We start from the raw sequence: 19,039 nt of genomic DNA, 5'->3' as shown, positions 1-19,039 counted from the left end.
TCGTCTTAGAAAGTTCTATTGGGCAGCTCTGATCTAGAGAGCTGGGAGGCATATTTCAAAAATAAATATTCTGTACCTTCATGGTCCCAGAATTTAGTCAATGTATTTAACCTTAAAAATAGATTCTGTCCATTGTGGAATAGTTAAGTCCTCTTGATGATGGATCGAAACAAAGGTTGGAGCTTATTCTCTTATACAGATTTATGTACTAAGTGATGCAGAAAGATGGACGGATTAGCTAGGATATTTTGTTCCATTTCAATTCCTTCATTATAGAAGCCCCTATATGTATATGTATATCTATATATGTATCTATCTATCTATCTATATATATCTGTTTGGAGTGTTAGAAATGTCTAAAATAGTTTTTTGTTTTTTAAATTGTAGTAAAGTATATGTAACATAAAGTTTACCTTTTGAACCTCTTCCAGAGGCACAGTTAGTTCAGTGGTATACAGCATATTCACATGGTCGTGCAAACATTACCACCATCCATTTCCAGAACTTTTTCTTCTTCCCAAGCTGAAACTCCGTACCAATTAGGTAATGACTCTCCCATTCCTCACTCAGTTCAGTCACTGGCAACTGCCATTTTACTCTCTGCCTTGATGAATTTTACTGCTCTGAGTACTTCATAGAAAAGGAATCTACAAAAATATGGTTATTTTTGTAACTGGCTTAGCACAATGTCCTCAAGGTTCATCCAGGTGGTAGTGTGTATCAGAATTTCCTTCCTTTTTAAGGCTGAATAATATTCCATTGTATGTACGTGTGACATCTGTTTATGGACATGGGTTGCTTTCACTCTTTGGCTATTCTGAGTGATGCTGCTATAAACATGATTATCCAATCAAGAATTGTTCTTAAATGTTTTTAAAGGGTATTTTTAAGAAAATGGACTTTCAAATTCTAGTTTTTTACTGATAGCAATGGTTTTCTTGGTTATGGAAGATACCAGCATAGATGGATAACTCATTTCTTGTAGGTTTTGATAAGTATTATGAGTGATAGCAAGAGTTCCCAGGTGGGTGAAGCACTCGCCTACCAATGTAGGAGATGCAAGAGGTGTGGGTTCGATCCCTGGGTTGGGAAGATTCCCTGGAGGAGGGCATCACAACCCACTCTAGTATTCTTGCCTGGAGAATCCCATGAACAGAGGAGCTTGGTAGGCTACAGTCCATGGGGTCACTGATTTGAACACAAGTGAGCAACTGAGCACACACATACACATGGGCAACAAGAAAGAAAAAGAGTGTAAGGGCAGTTGTATATAGGTAAATTTTATTTAAAGAAATAAGTTTTTGACACAAAATAGTTTTATTTGTAGTACCAAGTAATTTTCAATTGAAAAAAGATGGTTCATGTCTAGAAATGTTTTTGAATGGTGGTTTAATTTTTGTCAGGCATGTAATTGAATTGCTGTAGAGCCCTTTTCCTGATTTTCTTATATAGAAATATGCAAAAAAACAAAAAAAGAACTATGCAGGTTCCAGAGGTATAGAGTGTTGGGCAAATTTAAGGGATGATGCTAAATTCCTAGAGAAGTTTCTGTGCTTTTGTCTTTGATCCACCTGGAGAGAATGTGTACTGGAAAGAAGTCGTGAGACCAGATGAATTTGGGAACGGGTCTCAGCTTATTTCTTTTCCCTCCCAGGCTGCATGGCTGAGAGACTGAAGGAGGAGATCCTCAACAGGGAGAAAATGGTGGATATTTTGGCTGGCCCAGATGCCTATAGGGACCTTCCTCGATTGCTGGCTGTTGCTGAGTCAGGCCAGCAGGCTGCCAATGTGCTGCTGTCTCTGGATGAGACCTATGCTGACGTCATGCCAGTCCAGACGAGCCCCAGTGCTACCTCTGCCTTCGTGTGAGTCACTGACCAGGAGATGGGGAGTCTCTTTCCTTACTTTTAAAGTAACATCTTACCTTTATTACATTAAAAAATAATGCACATAGTAAAACTAAAGACAAAAAATGGTGTAGTAAGACTCCCTTAGAACTCTCATCCTCAGTCTCCTAGACTGACTATGAGGCAGCCATGTTGGTAGTTCCTTATGTAATCCTTTCAGAAGTATTTTTTGCACATGCATTCATATATATAATATGGACTCTTTTCTACCTTCCCTTCTCTTACTCTTTTCACTTAAGAAAATGTCTTGGGCTTATCTGATCTTTTTTCCCCCTCCCTTGATCTTTTAACTTAAAAAGATCTGATGACAAAATAGTTCATATTTGTTGAAGAGTATGTGGAAAGATAGAAAAACATAGAGAAGTGAGTAAGAATTACTTAACACATTTTACCACCTATTGATAAACACTATTATCATTTTAGTGTATATCATTCTATTCTTTCCTCTGTGTTTGCATGTGTATGTTTTTATGTATTTATTCATAAAAATTGGCTCTTGATATACTTGGTTTTATACCTTTTCTTATTTAAAATGAACAAAAGAAAAGAAAAGAAATAAAATGATGAACATTTGTTATATCATGAAATTTTCTGTAACAGATTGGTGAATAGGCTTATACCCTGTTCTTGTAAACTTTTACTGTAATACAGTCATGCTCATTTGTTTACATATTGTCTGTGACTGCTTTTGCCACTACAGTATTAGTATGGTTTATAAAACCTGAAATATTTACTATCTGGGTTTTTTACAGAAAAAGTTTGCAGCCTCTCATTTTAATGGCTATCCAATACTCTGTTGTTGGAATGCTTAATAAAAAAATTAATAGCTAATGTTTACTTAAGTTCTTCAGTGAACATCTTAAATACATATCTATCCGTAATTGTTTCCCTAAGATAAATTGAGGCTTTCATATATAGGATGCAAATGAAAGAGAGTGATGTAGCTTAGATACTTAGCATATGGATCAGGAATGAGTGAGAGATGCAGAACCTTACATTTCAAATCCAGGGTCTTTACTCGTTATGTACTCTGGGATAATATTTATTTTTTTCTGGTCTGGATTTAAAGAATTCAAAAATATGTAAAAATGAACAGTAGAAAGTCCAAATGTGCAAGATCTGTACGCCATTCCTTCACTACTGTGGTTCCTTGAGGTAACCACCAGTTACAGTTTGGTTTACATCCTGTGATTATCAGATAATTTTTTTTTTTGGCCATGTCATGTGGTTTGTGGGATCTCAGTTCCCTGAGCAGGGATTGAACCCAGGGCATGGCAGTGAAAGCCTGTAATCCTAACCAGTAGGCCACCAAGGAACTCCCGATTAATAGTTTTTAAAGATAAAAATGTCTGCTTTGTTGCTTCTTAGATCTCAGATTGGTCCTGTGTGAGCATGTTGCCAAGAGAATTCAGAGCTAAAGGATAAATGCCAAGGGAGCTGTGACCTTCTCCTTGGGTTGGACCAGATCGTCCTGCTCCTTTACTGAGTTCTGGCGCTTTCCTCCCCAGGTCAATCATGCGAGGCTGTGACAACATGTGCAGCTACTGCATTGTTCCTTTCACACGTGGCCGGGAGAGGAGTCGGCCTGTTGCCTCCATTCTGGAGGAAGTGAGGAAGCTTTCTGAGCAGGTGAGAAATTTTCCAGCCGTTCTGACTGTGAGTGTGTTTGTTGGAGGATGAGGACAACTTTTCTATAGTTTTACAGCCTGTGCTGTCTCTCAGCTGTACATGTTTAGAGCCATAGACCAGAAAGAAATTCTGGGTGTACATCTTGGGTTGCTGCCCACTAAGTATAGGCAGATCCACAGAGAGGTTTCCTCAGGAGAGAGTTCAGTAGAATGGAGAGAGCATGAATGAAGTGGTTATGAATTTGGGTTCCACCATTCTCTGGCTTGATGTGTGTGTAGAGAGAGCAGATGTCTGAATGTGAATGATAAAGAAATGAGGCACAGTGTTAACAGTTACTGAATCTGGGCAAGTAGTTTATGGGAGTTTTATATGCCATCTCAGTTTTTCTGTAAGTTTGAAATTATTTCAAAATAAAATAATAAAAAATAATCTTTATAGCAACCATTTTTATTTTACTTTCTGAAATTTTACAGTGCAGATTTTCAAACACACAAGTTGAAAGATTAATAAACATGATTATTGACATTTTTTCATATGTTTTTTATCTGCCTATCTCTGTAGATACATAAATATATTTTTTTCCAAACCATTTGAGAGTAAGTAGTAGTCATCAAGCCATTTTCCCCTGTGTCTGTCAGTATGCATCTTCTCAGAAGGAAGAATTTTTGTCCCTTCATAACCATAATACCATTATCATAAGTAGGAAACAATTAACTGATATTTTCTAACATGTAGCCTATATTCAAAATAATTATCCAAAAATGTCTTATTACTGTTCTGTTTTTAAGCCAAGATCCCATTAAGATTTGTATAGTTTCATTTGATTGTATGTAATATTTCTTCAATCTCTCTTAACCTAAAACAGTCCTTTCACTTATTTGTTTTTTTGTCTGAATTGATGCATTAGACATATCTCCATTTGTTTGGTTGCTTCCTCATGTTGTTATTTAAAATATTCCCCTGAATTGTGGTAAACTGAAAGGTGTAAAAGCTTGATTGGATTTAGACTAAATATTTTTGGCAAGAATACTGCATAGATAATGATTATATAACATTCAAAGGACAGAATGGTATCATCATTTGATTTTTGGTGTTATAAATTAGCTGTTATTTTTGAATATTGGGTGTGCATCCAGCTTTTTTGCTATTTTTAAAAATGCTTTGAAGATTTTTACATATGGTTTTATCCTGAAGTTCAGTTCTTTGGACATGATGCCCAAGATGAAATTATTGAGTTAAAGAGGGAGTATATTTATGGATGACTCTTGGCAGGTTTAGCTAACTTTAGTTGGAGATTTGGCATAATGCCGCCAAACAAGTTTTAAAATTGCTTCCAATATATTTATTTTTCCTTTTTCAGGGGCTGAAAGAAGTGACACTCCTTGGTCAGAATGTTAATAGTTTTCGGGACAATTCAGAGGTCCAGTTCAACAATGCAGTGTCTACCAATCTCAGCCGTGGCTTTTCCACCAACTATAAAGCCAAGCAAGGAGGCCTTCGTTTTGCTCACCTTCTGGATCAGGTGTCCAGAATAGATCCTGAAATGAGGATTCGTTTCACCTCTCCCCACCCTAAGGACTTTCCTGATGAGGTAAGTATTGAGAGTTTACTGTACCAGATTGACATCAGTATCCCTAAGCATGAAGGCTGGAGCCAGTAGGGTGTGGCAGAGGCATCTGTCCTCAGAGGTCAGGGGATCCTGAGCTATGTTACTGTATTGCCCTCTGAATCTACCCCCTTACGGAAAGATTTGAAGTCCACTAAGGTGGAGGAAGGTGTAGGATTGATACTGAGACCATCAGTGGACCATGAGGGCTGTGCAGAGAGAGGTTTTATTACAAGATGGTATGGGAAGGACAGGTAGGGAGGCAATGTGATGCAGCAGAAAACAATTTAGATTTTGGCCTCAGACAGAGGTGAGTTCAGTCCTGGCTCTTTTCCACTGCTTTGCCAGTTCAGTTCAGTTGCTCAGTCTTGTCCGACTCTTTGCAGACAGCAGCACACCAGGCTTCCCTGTCTGTCACTAACTCTTTACCAGTAGAGATGACTTTTTCAGCTTGTCATCTTCATTTGTAAAATGGTTAATAATCACTGCCTGCTTTGCGTTGTTGGGAAAGTTTTTTGTTTTGGTGAAATGTCTGCCTTTTGGCCCCACCCCTACTTTTTCCCCTCTGAAATATTTGTCTTATTGAGTTGTAAATGTTCTTTATGTATTCTTGGTACGAATCATTTGTCAGTAAATTTTTTCAAGTATTTTCTCCTAGTTTTAGTTTCTTGATGGTATCTTTTAAAGGGGCTAATTAGTTTATAAGCTAGGTGAGACAAATGCTCTTTTTCCTTTCTGTTCTGTGTTGGCACTGTCCCTATATAGCCTCGTGACCTGAATCTGACCTCTGCTTGCTTTCTTCACTCTTTAAAAGTAGTAAAAGTAGAGAGATACCATCAGGTGAAATGTCTGGGACAGACGGAACATGGCTTGAGCAAAAGTAAAGAATTTGGGTGGTTTATATATTTGGTTTTGTCAGCCTCTTAATTCTTAAAAATTAATCTTGGTGGAGAAACAGTGGGAGTGATATTCCTTTCTGCAAGATTCTTTGGTGAGATTTTGATGACCTTTAATGTGTTCTATTTGACCAGGTTCTGCAACTGATTCATGAGAGGGACAATATCTGTAAACAGATCCACCTACCAGCCCAGAGTGGAAGCAGCCGTGTATTGGAGGCCATGCGGAGGGGGTCAGATTTGCTTGGGGAGGGGCATTCCATACCAATCCATGTTTAAGGACCAAGCAGTGTCTAACAACCTAGGATGGTGTATGGCACATGGTAGCTGCCCAGTAAACATTTATTACATGAGTAAACTGATGGACTTTATAACTTGCTTTGTTCTGAGGATTGGATCACTCATTTGTTTAGCATGTGTTTAAGCACAGTAGGTACTGTGTGGCACACTGAGATTTTTAATCTTTATAGCTTCTATTACTTACTTTGGAAATAGTATAGCAAAGACAAGACCAAAAGGAGAAAGTGACAGATGACACACTGTGTAAACTAGTGATTTACCTTGTATTCCACATTGGCAAAGAATCTTAGAAACATTAAGTATTCATTTGTCTTCATTTCTTAGTTAAATAAAAATGGCTATTTAAAATTAAGTTCTTGAATTAAAATTTTATAGGCTCTGGATTAGGTTACAGTATAGGATTTGGATCTGCAGGGCTCTTTAGGATATTTTAACTTACTCTTGTACTGTCCTGTGTGAATGTAAAGTGATTAAGTGAGGTAATTCATAGTGTTATCTTCTTATAGCATTCATTTAAAGAAGATTGGTTCATTTGAGCTTTTTGTTTTTTTATTGCAGGTATTCAAGAGAAGCTTATGTGGAATTAATTCAGCATATCAGAGAGTCTATCCCAGGTACATTTAAGAGACATATTTTGCTGGGCATGTTACTTTACCAGTGACCCCCTAGTCTTTGTGTCTGGATATAGGCAACAGTTGTGGTAGTACATGGTGTCACCTTCAACACTTCTTTTACTGTTCTTCATTTCTCTCTTTCTCTTATTTCTTTCTGACCAAATATCTTGGTCTTGCTAGAAATACTCAGAGATGTGGATTAGCTTGTGGCCTCAAACTAAAGAGATTCCTTTTCTAGAGTCTTTATGTTTCTGAATATGAGACAGACCTTGTTTCTGCTCGTTAGCAGCAAAGTTATGGTCTAAATTAGTTCTGATTTGGGAGCAATTGATATCTTTTTTTTTTTTTAACTTCTGTTTTGTTTTGGGGTATAGCCAGTTAGCAGTGTTGTTTGTGGTAGTTTCTGGTGAACAGTGAAGGATTCAGCCGTATGTATATATATATCTATTCTCCCTCAAACCCATCCCATCCAGGCTGCCAAGAACATTGAGCAGAGTTGTATGTGCTATACAGTAGGTCCTTGTTGGATATCCCTTTTACTCTGTAGTTTTTTAGATTTGTTGACAGTGTCTACATTGTTTTACAAATTTCTAATTACTGTAATGTGTTTTGCACCAAAACTTCCATTTGGGTTGGACAGGATAGTGTAGAGATTCTCTGGCTGCAGTTTCCTCTTCTATAATGTGGAACTAATAGTACTCACCTTATTGGATTATTGGGATAATTAAAGTGTTTTGGAATGTTGTGTTTAATTTCAAAAGTATATGTTTGTATGAGGTACTCAAAAAGTTCTGCATGATAGATCACATGCTGGGCCACAAAGCAAACCTCAGTAAATTTAAGAAAATTGAAATCATATCAAGCATCTTTTTTAGCCACAACTCTATGAAATTAGAAATCAGCTACAAGAAAAAAATTGTAAAAAACCCAAACATGTGGAGGCTAAACAGTGTTACTAAACAACCAGTGGATCACCAAAGAAATCAAAGAGGAAATCAGAAAATTCCAGGAGACAAATGAAGATGAAAACATGATGATCCGAAATCTGTGGGATGCAGCAAAAGCGATCCTGAGGGGGGTTTGCACCAATGCAATCTTACCTCAAGAAGTAAGGAAAAATCTCAATAAAATAACCTAACCTTATACCAAAAGCAGCTAGAGAAGGAAGAACAAACAAGACCCAAAGTTAGAAGGAAAGAAATCATAAAGATCAGAGCAGAAATAAATGAAATAGAGACAAAGAAAGCAGTAGAAAGGACCAATGAAACTAAAAGCGGTTCTTTGAAAAGATAAACAAAATTGATAAACCTTTAACTAGACTTATCAAGGAAACAAGGGAAAGAGCTCATAAAAAAAATAGAAATGAAAAAGGATAAGTTCTAGCTAACACCACAGAGATAGAAAGGATCATAAGAGATTTCTTTAAGCAACTGTATACCAATAAAATGGACAGCCTAGAAGAAATGGACACATTCTTAGAAAGGTAAAATCTTCCAAGACTGAACCAGAAAGAAAGAAAATATAAACAGATTAGTCCTAAGTAGTGAAATTGAACTGAGATGAAAAAACTTCCAACTAAAGTCCAGGACCAGATGGCTCCACAGATGAATTTTATCACACATTTAAGAGAAGAATTAACACCTATCCTTCTGAAACTAGTGCAAAAATTGCAGAGGAAGGAATGTGCCCAAACTCATTCTATGAGGCCACCATCACCCTGATATCAAAACCACAGAAGAAAAGACACCACCAGAAAAGAAAATTATAGGCCAATATCACTGACAAACATAGATGCAGAAATCATCAGTAAAATAAGAGCAAACTGAATCTAGTAATACATTGAAAGGATCATATACCATGATCAAACGGAATTTATCCCAGGGATGCGAGGATTTTTCAATATCTGCAAATCAGTGTGAAGCACCACACAAATTGAAGAGTAAAATCATATTATGTCAATAGATGTGAAAAAAAGCTTTTGACAAAATTGAAGCAACTATTATGATAAAAACTCTCCAGAAAGTGGGCATAGAGAGAAGCTACCTCAACATAACAAAGGCGTATATGACAAACCCAGAACTAACGTGATACTCAAGAGTGAAAAGCTGGAAGCATTTCCTCTAAGATCAGGAAGAAAACACTTTTATTCAACATAGTTTTGAAAGTCCTAGCCATGGCACTCAGAGATGGAAAAAGAAGAAATCCAATTGGAAAAGAAGTAAAACTGTCACTGTTTGCAGATGACATGATACTATATATAAAAATCCTAAAGATGCTACCAGAAAACTGCTAGAGCTTATCAGTGAATTTGGTGAAGTTGCAGGATACAGAATTAATATACAGAAATCTCTTGCATGTCTATACACTAAGAACAAAAAGATAGCAAGAGAAACTAAAGAAACAATTTCATTTACCACTGTATCGAAAAGAGGAAAATACCTAGGAATAAACCTACATAAGGAGGCAAAAGACCTGTACTCTGAAAAGCGTAAAACATTGATGAAAGAAGTTGAAGTGATACCAACAGTTGGAAAGATACACCATGTTCTTAGATTGGAAGAATAGTATTGTCAAAACAACTACTACCCAAGGTGATCTGCGGATTCAGTACAATCCCTATCAAAAGTGCAATCTCTATCAAATTACCAATGACATTTTTCACAGAACTAGAACAAATAGTTTTAAAATTTATTTGGAAACAGAAAGACCTCGAATAGCCAAAGCAATCCTGAGAAAGAAAAACAGAGCTGGAGGAATCAGGCTCCCTGGCTTTAGACGATACTACAAAGCTACAGTCATCAAAACAGTATGGTACTGGCACAAAAACAGAAATAATAGATCAATGGAACAGAATAGAAAACTCCAAAATAGACCCCACACACCTTTCGTCAGTTAATGTATGACAAAGGAGGCAAGAATATACAGTGGAGAAAAGACAACTTCTTCAATAAATGGTTCTGGGAATACTGGACAACTATACGTTAGTATAAACTGAATTTTAAATCATAACTAGGCTCAGACGCATGTATATTAGGAACCATTACAGTCAACACATTCTTGCCAACAAGGTGTTTCTTTGTTCCTATAGCATAAAAATCAGTGCTTTAGGATTTGACGAACTCTTGGAAAGCATTTTCTGCCTCCTGTTGGTTTTGGAAATGTTTTCTCTGCAAAGTTGTCAAGATACTTGAAGAAGTGGTAGTTGTTTGGTGAGAGGTCACATGAATATGGCAGATGAGGCAAAACTTTGTAGCACAACTTCTGAAGTGTTAGTTGTCTCATATGTACTTAGGTTTTCTTTTGGAGAAGAATTGGGCCCATTCTGTTGACCAATACCGGCTGTAGGCATTGCAGTTTTTGGTGCATCTCATCGATTTGCTGAGCATACTTCTCAGATGTAATGATTTTGCTGGGGTTTAGAAAGTTGTAGTGAATCAGACTGGCAGCAGACCACCAAACAGTGACCATGACTTTTTTTGGTGCAAGTTTGGCTTTGGGAAGTGCTTTGGAGCTTCCTTTTGATCTAGCCACTGAGCTGGTCATCTCTTGTTGTATACAATCCACTTTTTGTCACACATCACAGTCTGATCAAGAAATGGTTTGTCATTGTTGTGTAGAATAAGAGAAGACAATACTTCAGAACAATGGTTTTTTAATTTCAGGTCAGCTCATGAAGCACCCACCCGTCGAACTTTTTCACCTTTCCGATTTGCTTCAAGTGCTGAATAACCATAGACCAGTCAGTGTTGAGTTCCTCAGCAACTTCTCATGAAGTTGTAAGAGGATCAGCTTCGATGGTTACTCTCAGTTGTCGTTGTCAACTTCTGGTAGCCTGCCACTATGCTTCTCATCTTCAAGGCTCTCATCTCCTCTGCAAAACTTCATAACCACCACTCCTTTGTATATTTGTTAGCAGTTCCTGGGCCAAATGTGTTGTTGATGTTGTGAGTTGTCTCTCCTGGTTTATGAGCCATTTTGAACTCAAATAAGAAAATTGCTCGAATTTGTTTTTTTGTCTAACATCATTTCCATAGTCTAAAATAAATATAAACTTTTATATAAATATAAAATTTTTATATAATATAAAAATTTAAAATAAAAATATAAATACATTTAAAAAACTTATTTAAAATTTAAATTAAAAATTTAAAAATTATTTTAAAAATATACTTTTATATTTTTTAAAATATAAAATTTTATATAAACTTTTATATAAATATAAACTTTTTTAAGTCTAAAAAAATAAAGTAATAAGTCATTAGCCCAAAAAACATAAAGCAAGAATGCACATTAGAATTATATGTAACATCCACATTTATATAGAATGTATTCATGTCAGATGGCAAATTCAAAAACTGCAGTTACTTTTGCACCAGCTAATATAAAAGAATGAAATTAGGACATTCTCTAACACCATACACAAAAATAAACTAAAAATGGTTTAAAGATCTAAATGTAAGACCAGATACTATAAAACTTTTAGAGGAAAACATAGGCAGAACACTCTGTGATATAAATCACAGCAATATCTTTTTTTTTTTTTTTGCATACTGCTTGGCCTGCGGGGTCTTAGTTTCCCAGTCAGGGGTTTAACCTGGGCTATGGCAGTGAAAGCACCAAGTTCTAACCACTGGACTGCCAGGGAATTCCCACAGCACTACTTTTTGCATCTACCTCCTAGAGTAATGAAAATAAAATAAAAAATAAACAAATGAGACCTAGTTAAACTTAGAAGCCTTTGCACAGCAAAGGAAACCATAAACAAAACAAAAAGGCAACCCACAGGATGGAAGAAAATATTTGCAAATGAAGCGGCCAACAGGGGATTAATCTCCACAGTGGCCAAACAGCTTGTGCAGCTCAGTATCAAAAAACAAACAGCCTAGTCAGAAAATGGGCAGAATACATAAATAGATATTTCTCTAAAGAAGACATACAAATGGCCAGGAAGCATTTAAAAGATGTTCAAACATTGCTAATTATTAGAGAAATGCAGAGGGAAACTATAATGAGGTATTGCCTTAACACCAGTCAGAATGGCCATCATCAAAAAGTCTTCAAACAGTGAATCTTGGAGAGAGTGTGGAGAAGAGGAAACCCTCCTAAACTGTTGATGGGAATAGAAATTGGTGTAACTACTATGGAGAACAGTATGAAGGTTCCTTAAAAAACTAGGTATAGAACTATATCATATGATCTAGCAATCCCACTTGTGGCATATATTTGGAAAAAAAACATAATCCGAAAAGATAAGTGCATCCCAGTGTTCATTGCAGCCCTATTTACAATAGTCAAGATACGGAAGCACCCTAAATGTCTCATTCCTTGATAGAAGAATGGCTGAAGATGTGATACACACACACTGTGGAATATTACTCTGCCATAAAAAGGATGAAATAATGCCATTTGCAGCATCGTGGATAGTCTGAGAGATTACCATACTAAAGTGAAGTAAGTCAGAGAGACAAAGACAAATACATGGTATCACTTATATGTGGAATCGAAAACGGTGACACAGATGAGCTCATGAAACAGAAACAGACTCACAGACTCTGAAAACAAACTTACGTTTACCAAAGAGGAAAAGTGTTGGGGAGGGCTATGCTAAGAGTTTGGGATTAACAGATCAGTTCACTACTATATATAAAACAGATAGCAACAAGGACCCACTCTATTAGAGCACAGTGATCTCAATATTGCGTAATAACCCATGTCAGAAAACAGTCTGAACTAGAGTAGATATATGTAAGTGTGAAACTGAATCACTTTGCTGTACACCTAAAACTGACAACGTTGTAAGTCAGCTATGCCCCAAGATAAAATAGAAGATTAAAAAAAAAAGTAAAAGCAGGACAGATTTGAAAATATGGACTCCTACTGTGTCCCTGTCCCTCAATCCCATGTTTGAAGTGAAAAATGCCTTTTCTAATATGAAGCTGAGGGGAATGTAGACTGAGAAGCCAGGCTTTGGCATGGGAATGTTGTCAGTGAGCACTCATGTCCCTCCTCTCTCTGTATTGATGGTTCTGTTTCACTTGCACACGGGTTAAATAGCTCCGGGAAGGCTGTACAGTCGCGAGCCCTCCCTCTGAGATCTCCAGTGCCAACGGCCTCTGGAAGGTAAGCAGCAGTGACATGCTGTCCTTTGTTGTGTGTCCCAGGTGTGAGCCTCAGCAGTGATTTCATTGCTGGCTTTTGTGGTGAGACAGAGGAGGATCACCTTCAGACAGTGTCTTTGCTTCGGGAAGTTCGGTACAACATAGGCTTCCTCTTTGCCTACAGCATGAGACAGGTGAGTCCCGGACAGGGGGAGGAGCTCTTTCCAATTCTGAGACATCATTCCTGACCAGTTTCTGATTGATTGTGAACTGCTGGAAGAAAAGAAAGTGACAGCAAGGCTTTTCTTGAGAAAACACAGGGATCTTACCATTCATAATTTTTTTTTTCTAATAAACCTGTTTACTCTTTTACACAGTCCAGCAATTTGAGATGAAAAACAACTGCTTTTGCTAGTATTTCTCATCATTAGAATATTTTAAAAAATTAATTAATTAATTTTTGGCTGTGCTGGGTCTTTGTTGCTGCACAGGTGTTTCTGTAGTTGTGGCGAGCAGAGTCTGCCCTCTGGTCGCTGTGCACAGGCTTCTCACTGTATAGCATGGACTCTAGAGGGTTTGGGCTTTAGTAGTTGCAGCTCCCGGGTTCCAGAGCACAGGCTCAGTAGCTGTGACACATGGGCTTAGTTGTCTCGTGTCATGGGGGATCTTTTGGATCAGGGATTGAACCTGTGTCTCTTGTATTGGCAGGGAGATTCTTTATCACTGAGTCCACCCTTTATTAGAATATTTAAAATTATTGTTTAGAATTTGAAAGTGCAAGGAGGGACGCCGTTCTCTTTAAAAGAAACTGCAAATCCTTTACTAACATGCAGAACTTCTTTTTTGGCCTAGAGATGTGATTTGTTTTATGGAAGCTCCTTGTTGCCCTTCCAGCCTTACTCAGCCATTAAAATAAATATTTATTAGTATTTATGTACTTGGTTGCGTTAGGTCTTGGTTGTGGCACATGGGGTCTTGGTTGCGGAACATGAACTCTCTAGTTGTGGCACTCAGGCTTAGTTGCTCTGTGGTGTGTGGGATCTTAGTTCTCTGACCAGGGATTGAACCCATGTCCCTTGCATTGCAGGGAGGATTCTTAACCACTGGACCACCAGGGAAGTCTCATCCTCAGCCATTTTTAATTTCCATTTTTCTAGGCCAAGTGAACCCACTGATATCTGCTTTAGAGTTTCTCTTATAAAACAATTCCCAGGAGAACAAAGCAGAAGGAGATGAGAAAGAAAAGGGCAAGTGATGCGTATTTCTTGCAGAGAGGAATAGTCTTGGTTGCCTGCTGTTTTCTTGATAGCAGGAATGAATTGCTTGGGTCACTTATCATCTTCCCAGTCACCTCAGGGGTCACTTGGTTTGTGTTTGGGCTGGAGACTCAGGGGCTTCCATGGCCAGGGAAAAGCTGTCTGATGAATGATTGAGCTATGAATGTCACTCAGCTGTCTCTCATCAACCAAGCTAATTCATGTCTTTTAAAGCCCACTGCCAAGTGTTCTCGGAGAAGGCAATGGCACCCCAACTCCAGCACTCTTGCCTGGAAAATCCCATGGATGGAGGAGCTTGGTGGGCTGCAGTCCATGGGGTCACTAAGAGTCGGACAAGACTGAGCGACTTCACTTTCACCTTCATGCATTGGAGAAGGAAATGGCAACCCACTCCAGTGTTCTTGCCTGGAGAATCCCAGGGACGGGGGAGCCTGGTGGGCTGCCGTCTATGGGGTTGCACAGAGTCGGACACGACTGAAGCGACTTAGCAGCAGCAACAGCAGCCAAGTGTTCTATAGACAGTGTAAGTGGGCCAGTGTGTGTATTGATGCCTCTTACAGAATTGTTTCAGGGATAAAGCATCGGAGGAGCTGTTGGCTTCCAATTTGCTTCGTTTCTGTGGATGTCACAAATATGCAAGAGAAATTTCTCTTTAACTCTAGAGTTGGAAATGAGTTTTCAGTGTGTGGTGGAAGCATGTCCTATGGGCACTGCTTATGAATGTTGATTTTGGAATCTATTTAACAATTCCTAGATTAGAGTGAAAGTCATAGAGACTTCATCAAGTAGCATAGTGGGTAAGAACAAACAGTTGAATTGTGCCTCTCCCATTTAATAGCTATGTGACCTTGGACAAAGTCTTTGCTTTCTTCATCTGTGAAAGGGAATAACATTAATACCAACCTTATCAGATTATTTTGAAGTAATATATTAGCTCAATTAAATATATATAAAGCACTTAAAATAGTGCTATATACTAGTTGAGTACACAACAGAGGTAAATTATTATTGTTAGTAATAAGACAGAATTAGAGTAAACTCTGTAAAATAATTCTGTTTTAGAATTCTCTACCCATTCTTCATTTCCCTCTGGATTTGGTAGTTCTCTTAGAGGATTAGAGTTAGGCAGATTGGTTTAAATGTCCAGACTCTGGTGTATAGACTTTCCTCTTTTGTTTAGTTCTGTGGTTCTCCAGCTCTGTTATGAGCTTGTGTTAATAAAGATATGTATAAACGTGTGTATGTATATATTTATATATAAAGATGTATGTACACTATGATTTTGGATGATTTAAAAGTTTTTCAGGGATAAATTTTATTTTTTGACTAGGTAATACATGTGCATGGTATAGAATTCAAAACATCAAAATAGTGTGTAGTGCGAAGTAGTTGTTTTTTCTGCCTAGATTGCCTGGTTTTTCAGTTCCTTCTCTGAAGGCAACTGTTCTTAGCAACTTATTGTGTAACCTTCCAGAGATATTTCATGTATTTATATTTATATGTATCCTTTCTATAGCAAACTTGCTATACATGATGATCTGTACCTTGCTTATTTCTGATCAGAGTATATTTTAGAGAGCAATCATATCTATATATACAGAGCTATCTCATTCTTTTTCACAGTTGTGTAATATTCCATTGTGTAGATAAACCACAGTTTATTTCACAGGTTCAGGTCAGTTCAGTCCAGTCGCTCAGTCGTGTCCGACTCTTTGTGAACCCATGAATCGCAGCACTCCGGGCCTCCCCTTCCATCACCAACTCCTGGAGTTCACTCAAACTCACATCCATTGAGTCAGTGATGCCATCCAGCCATCTCATCCTCTGTCGTCCACTTTTCCTCCTGCTCCCAACCCCTCCCAGCATCAGAGTCTTTTCCAATGAGTCAACTCTTCACATGAGGTGGCCAAAGTACTAGAGTTTCAGCTTTAGCATCATTCCTTCCAAAGAACACCCAGGGCTGATCTCCTTTAGGATGGACTGGTTGGGTCTCCTTGCAGTCCAAGGGACTCTCAAGAGTCTTCTCCATCACCACAGTTCAAAAGCATCAATTCTTCAGCATTCAGCTTTCTTCACAGTCCAACTCTCACATCCATACATGACCACTGGAAAAACCATAGCCTTGATTAGACGGACCTTTGTTGGCAAAGTAATGTCTCTGCTTTTCAATATGCTATCTAGGTTGGTCATAACTTTTACTTACGATAAACACTTACTTGCTTTGGATCTTGTGTCTTTATAAAACTGCTGCTCAGAAACCTGTACATGAATTGTTTAATATATGTGTGCTATAAAAGCATCAAGAACAATTTTGAGTCTGTGATTTTCATGTGCTAAATTTAGAGTTTAACTCTTGTAAAAGTGTGACTCTATTGCAGTTACCTTTTTCTCTTAGAAGGTCTCTGAACTAGAAAACTGATGCGGTGTGGCTTGAGTTCCTGTACATGTATCTGTAAATTGCAGATTGGATGAGCATGTCTGTCTTAAAAATGGATTCTACAAGTCCTTGGTGACCTCTATCTCTTTTTTCAAATAGAAGACACGGGCATATCACAGGCTGAAGGATGATATTCCAGAAGAAGTAAAATTAAGGCGTTTGGAGGAACTTATCACTGTCTTCAGAGAAGAAGCAACAAAAGCCAACAAATCCTTTGTGGGTTGTACCCAGCTGGTGCTGGTGGAGGGGGTGAGGCTATGTGTATATGTGTATTTTTTGTTTGTTTTTTAGAGCACAGTGTATCTCCCTTTATTTAGATCTTTGATTTATCCTATCAGTTTTTGAAGTTTTCAGCATATAGGTCCTGTACATGTTTTGTTAGATTTATACATTTTTTTTTTTTTAGCTATTGTAATTGCTGTTGTATTTTTCATTTTGGATGTCCATGTGTTCACTGTTAGTATGTAGAAATAATTGTTTGTTTTGAAATAATTAATTTTTTGTTTTGAAATAATTGATTTTTATATTGTAGCCCATGATCTTGCTGAACTCAGTAGTCCTAGGAGTTTTTTGGGTAGGTTCCTTGGGATTTTCTTAGCAAGTTATCATATTACTGGTTTTTTGTTTCTTCCTGTTGTTCCAGGTTCCGTCTTTTATTGTTTCCTTTTTGCTTAGAGAATTTCCTTTAGACATTCTTGTAGTAGATTCTCTTCGTTTTCCTTCTTCTTGGAATGTTGATTTCTTCTTCATTCCCGAAGGACATTTTTCTATTTAGTGGAAGGATTGGGGAAAAGTTTTTCTGCTCCATCTTTCTAGAAGCAGTATCGTGTGTATTTTGAGAACCAATTTTATTGTCTGTTTTCAGTCCTTTAAAAAATCACACCGTCTTAGAAATATACTGTGTTTCAGAAAGTTTGGGCTTCTATAGTCTTCCATGGTCAAGCTTGGGAATCTAGCCATCATTTCGAGCACTAAACAGTTAGGATAAGGGGTGTTAGGGAACCTGACCTTCTGTGAAGCTGCATGTTTCAGCTCTTGAAGAGAAGGGGAAGGAGAGAGGCAGCACCCTTTCTGTGACTCCTCACAAGTTCTGAGTTGAGAGAGTCCTGCTCCATACCTTAGGATATGGCAGCTTCAGAATCACCAGTTGCTTGGTATTTGTGTTTGTTAAGACTCTCCAGTAATGAGTAACTGTGGAAAATTTGTTCAAGCCAAAAGTAATTCTGCTTTGTTTTAAGACTTGAGGAGTATACTGTGGAGCCCAAGGGTAAGAATACTGCCAGGTGTCTGGATGGGACCGTACTGGGAAGCCCCTGAGGCTCAGACTTTCTTCTCTTCTCCTCAGGTCAGCTTTTCCTGATTCTTCATCTGTGTGGCAGAGTACAGCAGCCCTGTGTTTCATGTTATATAGTTCCAGCTGTTCACAGACCAACGTTGTGTTTTTCAGCTCCAATTCAGATTTCCAGGAGAGGGAGTCTGATCCGCTCAGCTTGGGCTAGGAATCCTCCTATGGTCTGGTCCAGCAGTTGCTGTTGGTTGATGATACTGAGCTGGTGAAATATCCCCAAAGTGTTTGCCTTGATAAGTGCTTTGCTATTTAGGATATCAGCTATGATTCTTGAAGATCTGTGTACATGAACGTGTCTATTAGCAATCCTCATTTTGTCCAGTAGGAATTAGGTCTTACTGTATCCCCAGCTCTCCTCATACAAGATCTGGTACAGAATAGTGTACTTGCCTTTTGATTGAATGAATAAGTACTCAGAGGTTACTAATCTTTGTCCATGACTTTATTGGCCCCATGGAGAGCACATGGTAATTGTTTCAACCAAAACAAGGTTTTTTTTTGGTCTTTATTTTACTTACAATTAAATGAAATTTAGTTAATTAAGTTGGCTGCGCGGGGACTCAGTTGGGATCTTCAATCTTTGTTCTGGCATGCTGGGTCTGTTTTTAGTGGCACGAGAGATTCTTGGTTGCAGCACAGGGAATCTTTGATCTTTGTTGTGATATGTGAACTCTTAGTTGCAGCGTATGGGATCTAGTTCCCTGACCAGGGATTGAAGCCGGAACCCCTGCATTGGAAGTGTAGAGTCTTAGCTACTGGACCACCAGGGAAGTCCCAACAGTAGTTTCTTATTATTTTCAAATATCTAGTCAATGTTCCAGTTTCCCTCTTTGTCTTATAAACGTTCATAGTTGCTTTATTCAAATCATGGAACATGAATGCTGTCTCTTTAAAAAAAAATTATTGTAAAGCCATCACAAACCTTGC

At 37.9% G+C, this 19,039-nt stretch overlaps 1 protein-coding gene across 3 annotated transcripts in view; it reads left to right on the top strand.

Annotated features, from left to right (window-relative positions):
* The window catches only part of CDK5RAP1 (CDK5 regulatory subunit associated protein 1), a 35,865-nt gene that overhangs the window by 7,892 nt on the left and 8,934 nt on the right, over window positions 1-19,039 (top strand). For all 3 annotated transcript variants that reach the window (XM_005688465.3, XM_005688466.3, XM_018057722.1), the window contains 7 exons: window positions 1,655-1,865; window positions 3,416-3,536; window positions 4,897-5,127; window positions 6,174-6,271; window positions 6,897-6,952; window positions 13,114-13,244; window positions 16,864-17,013. In XM_005688465.3, coding sequence (XP_005688522.1) covers window positions 1,655-1,865; window positions 3,416-3,536; window positions 4,897-5,127; window positions 6,174-6,271; window positions 6,897-6,952; window positions 13,114-13,244; window positions 16,864-17,013 — 998 coding nt within the window. The remainder of the gene's footprint in view (window positions 1-1,654; window positions 1,866-3,415; window positions 3,537-4,896; window positions 5,128-6,173; window positions 6,272-6,896; window positions 6,953-13,113; window positions 13,245-16,863; window positions 17,014-19,039) is intronic.

The sequence above is a fragment of the Capra hircus genome, chromosome 13, assembly GCF_001704415.2.
Source record: "Capra hircus breed San Clemente chromosome 13, ASM170441v1, whole genome shotgun sequence".
Lineage (NCBI taxonomy): Eukaryota > Metazoa > Chordata > Mammalia > Artiodactyla > Bovidae > Capra > Capra hircus.
The sequence above is the reverse complement of the archived record's forward strand: the minus strand, read 5'-3'. Positions and strand labels throughout refer to the sequence as shown.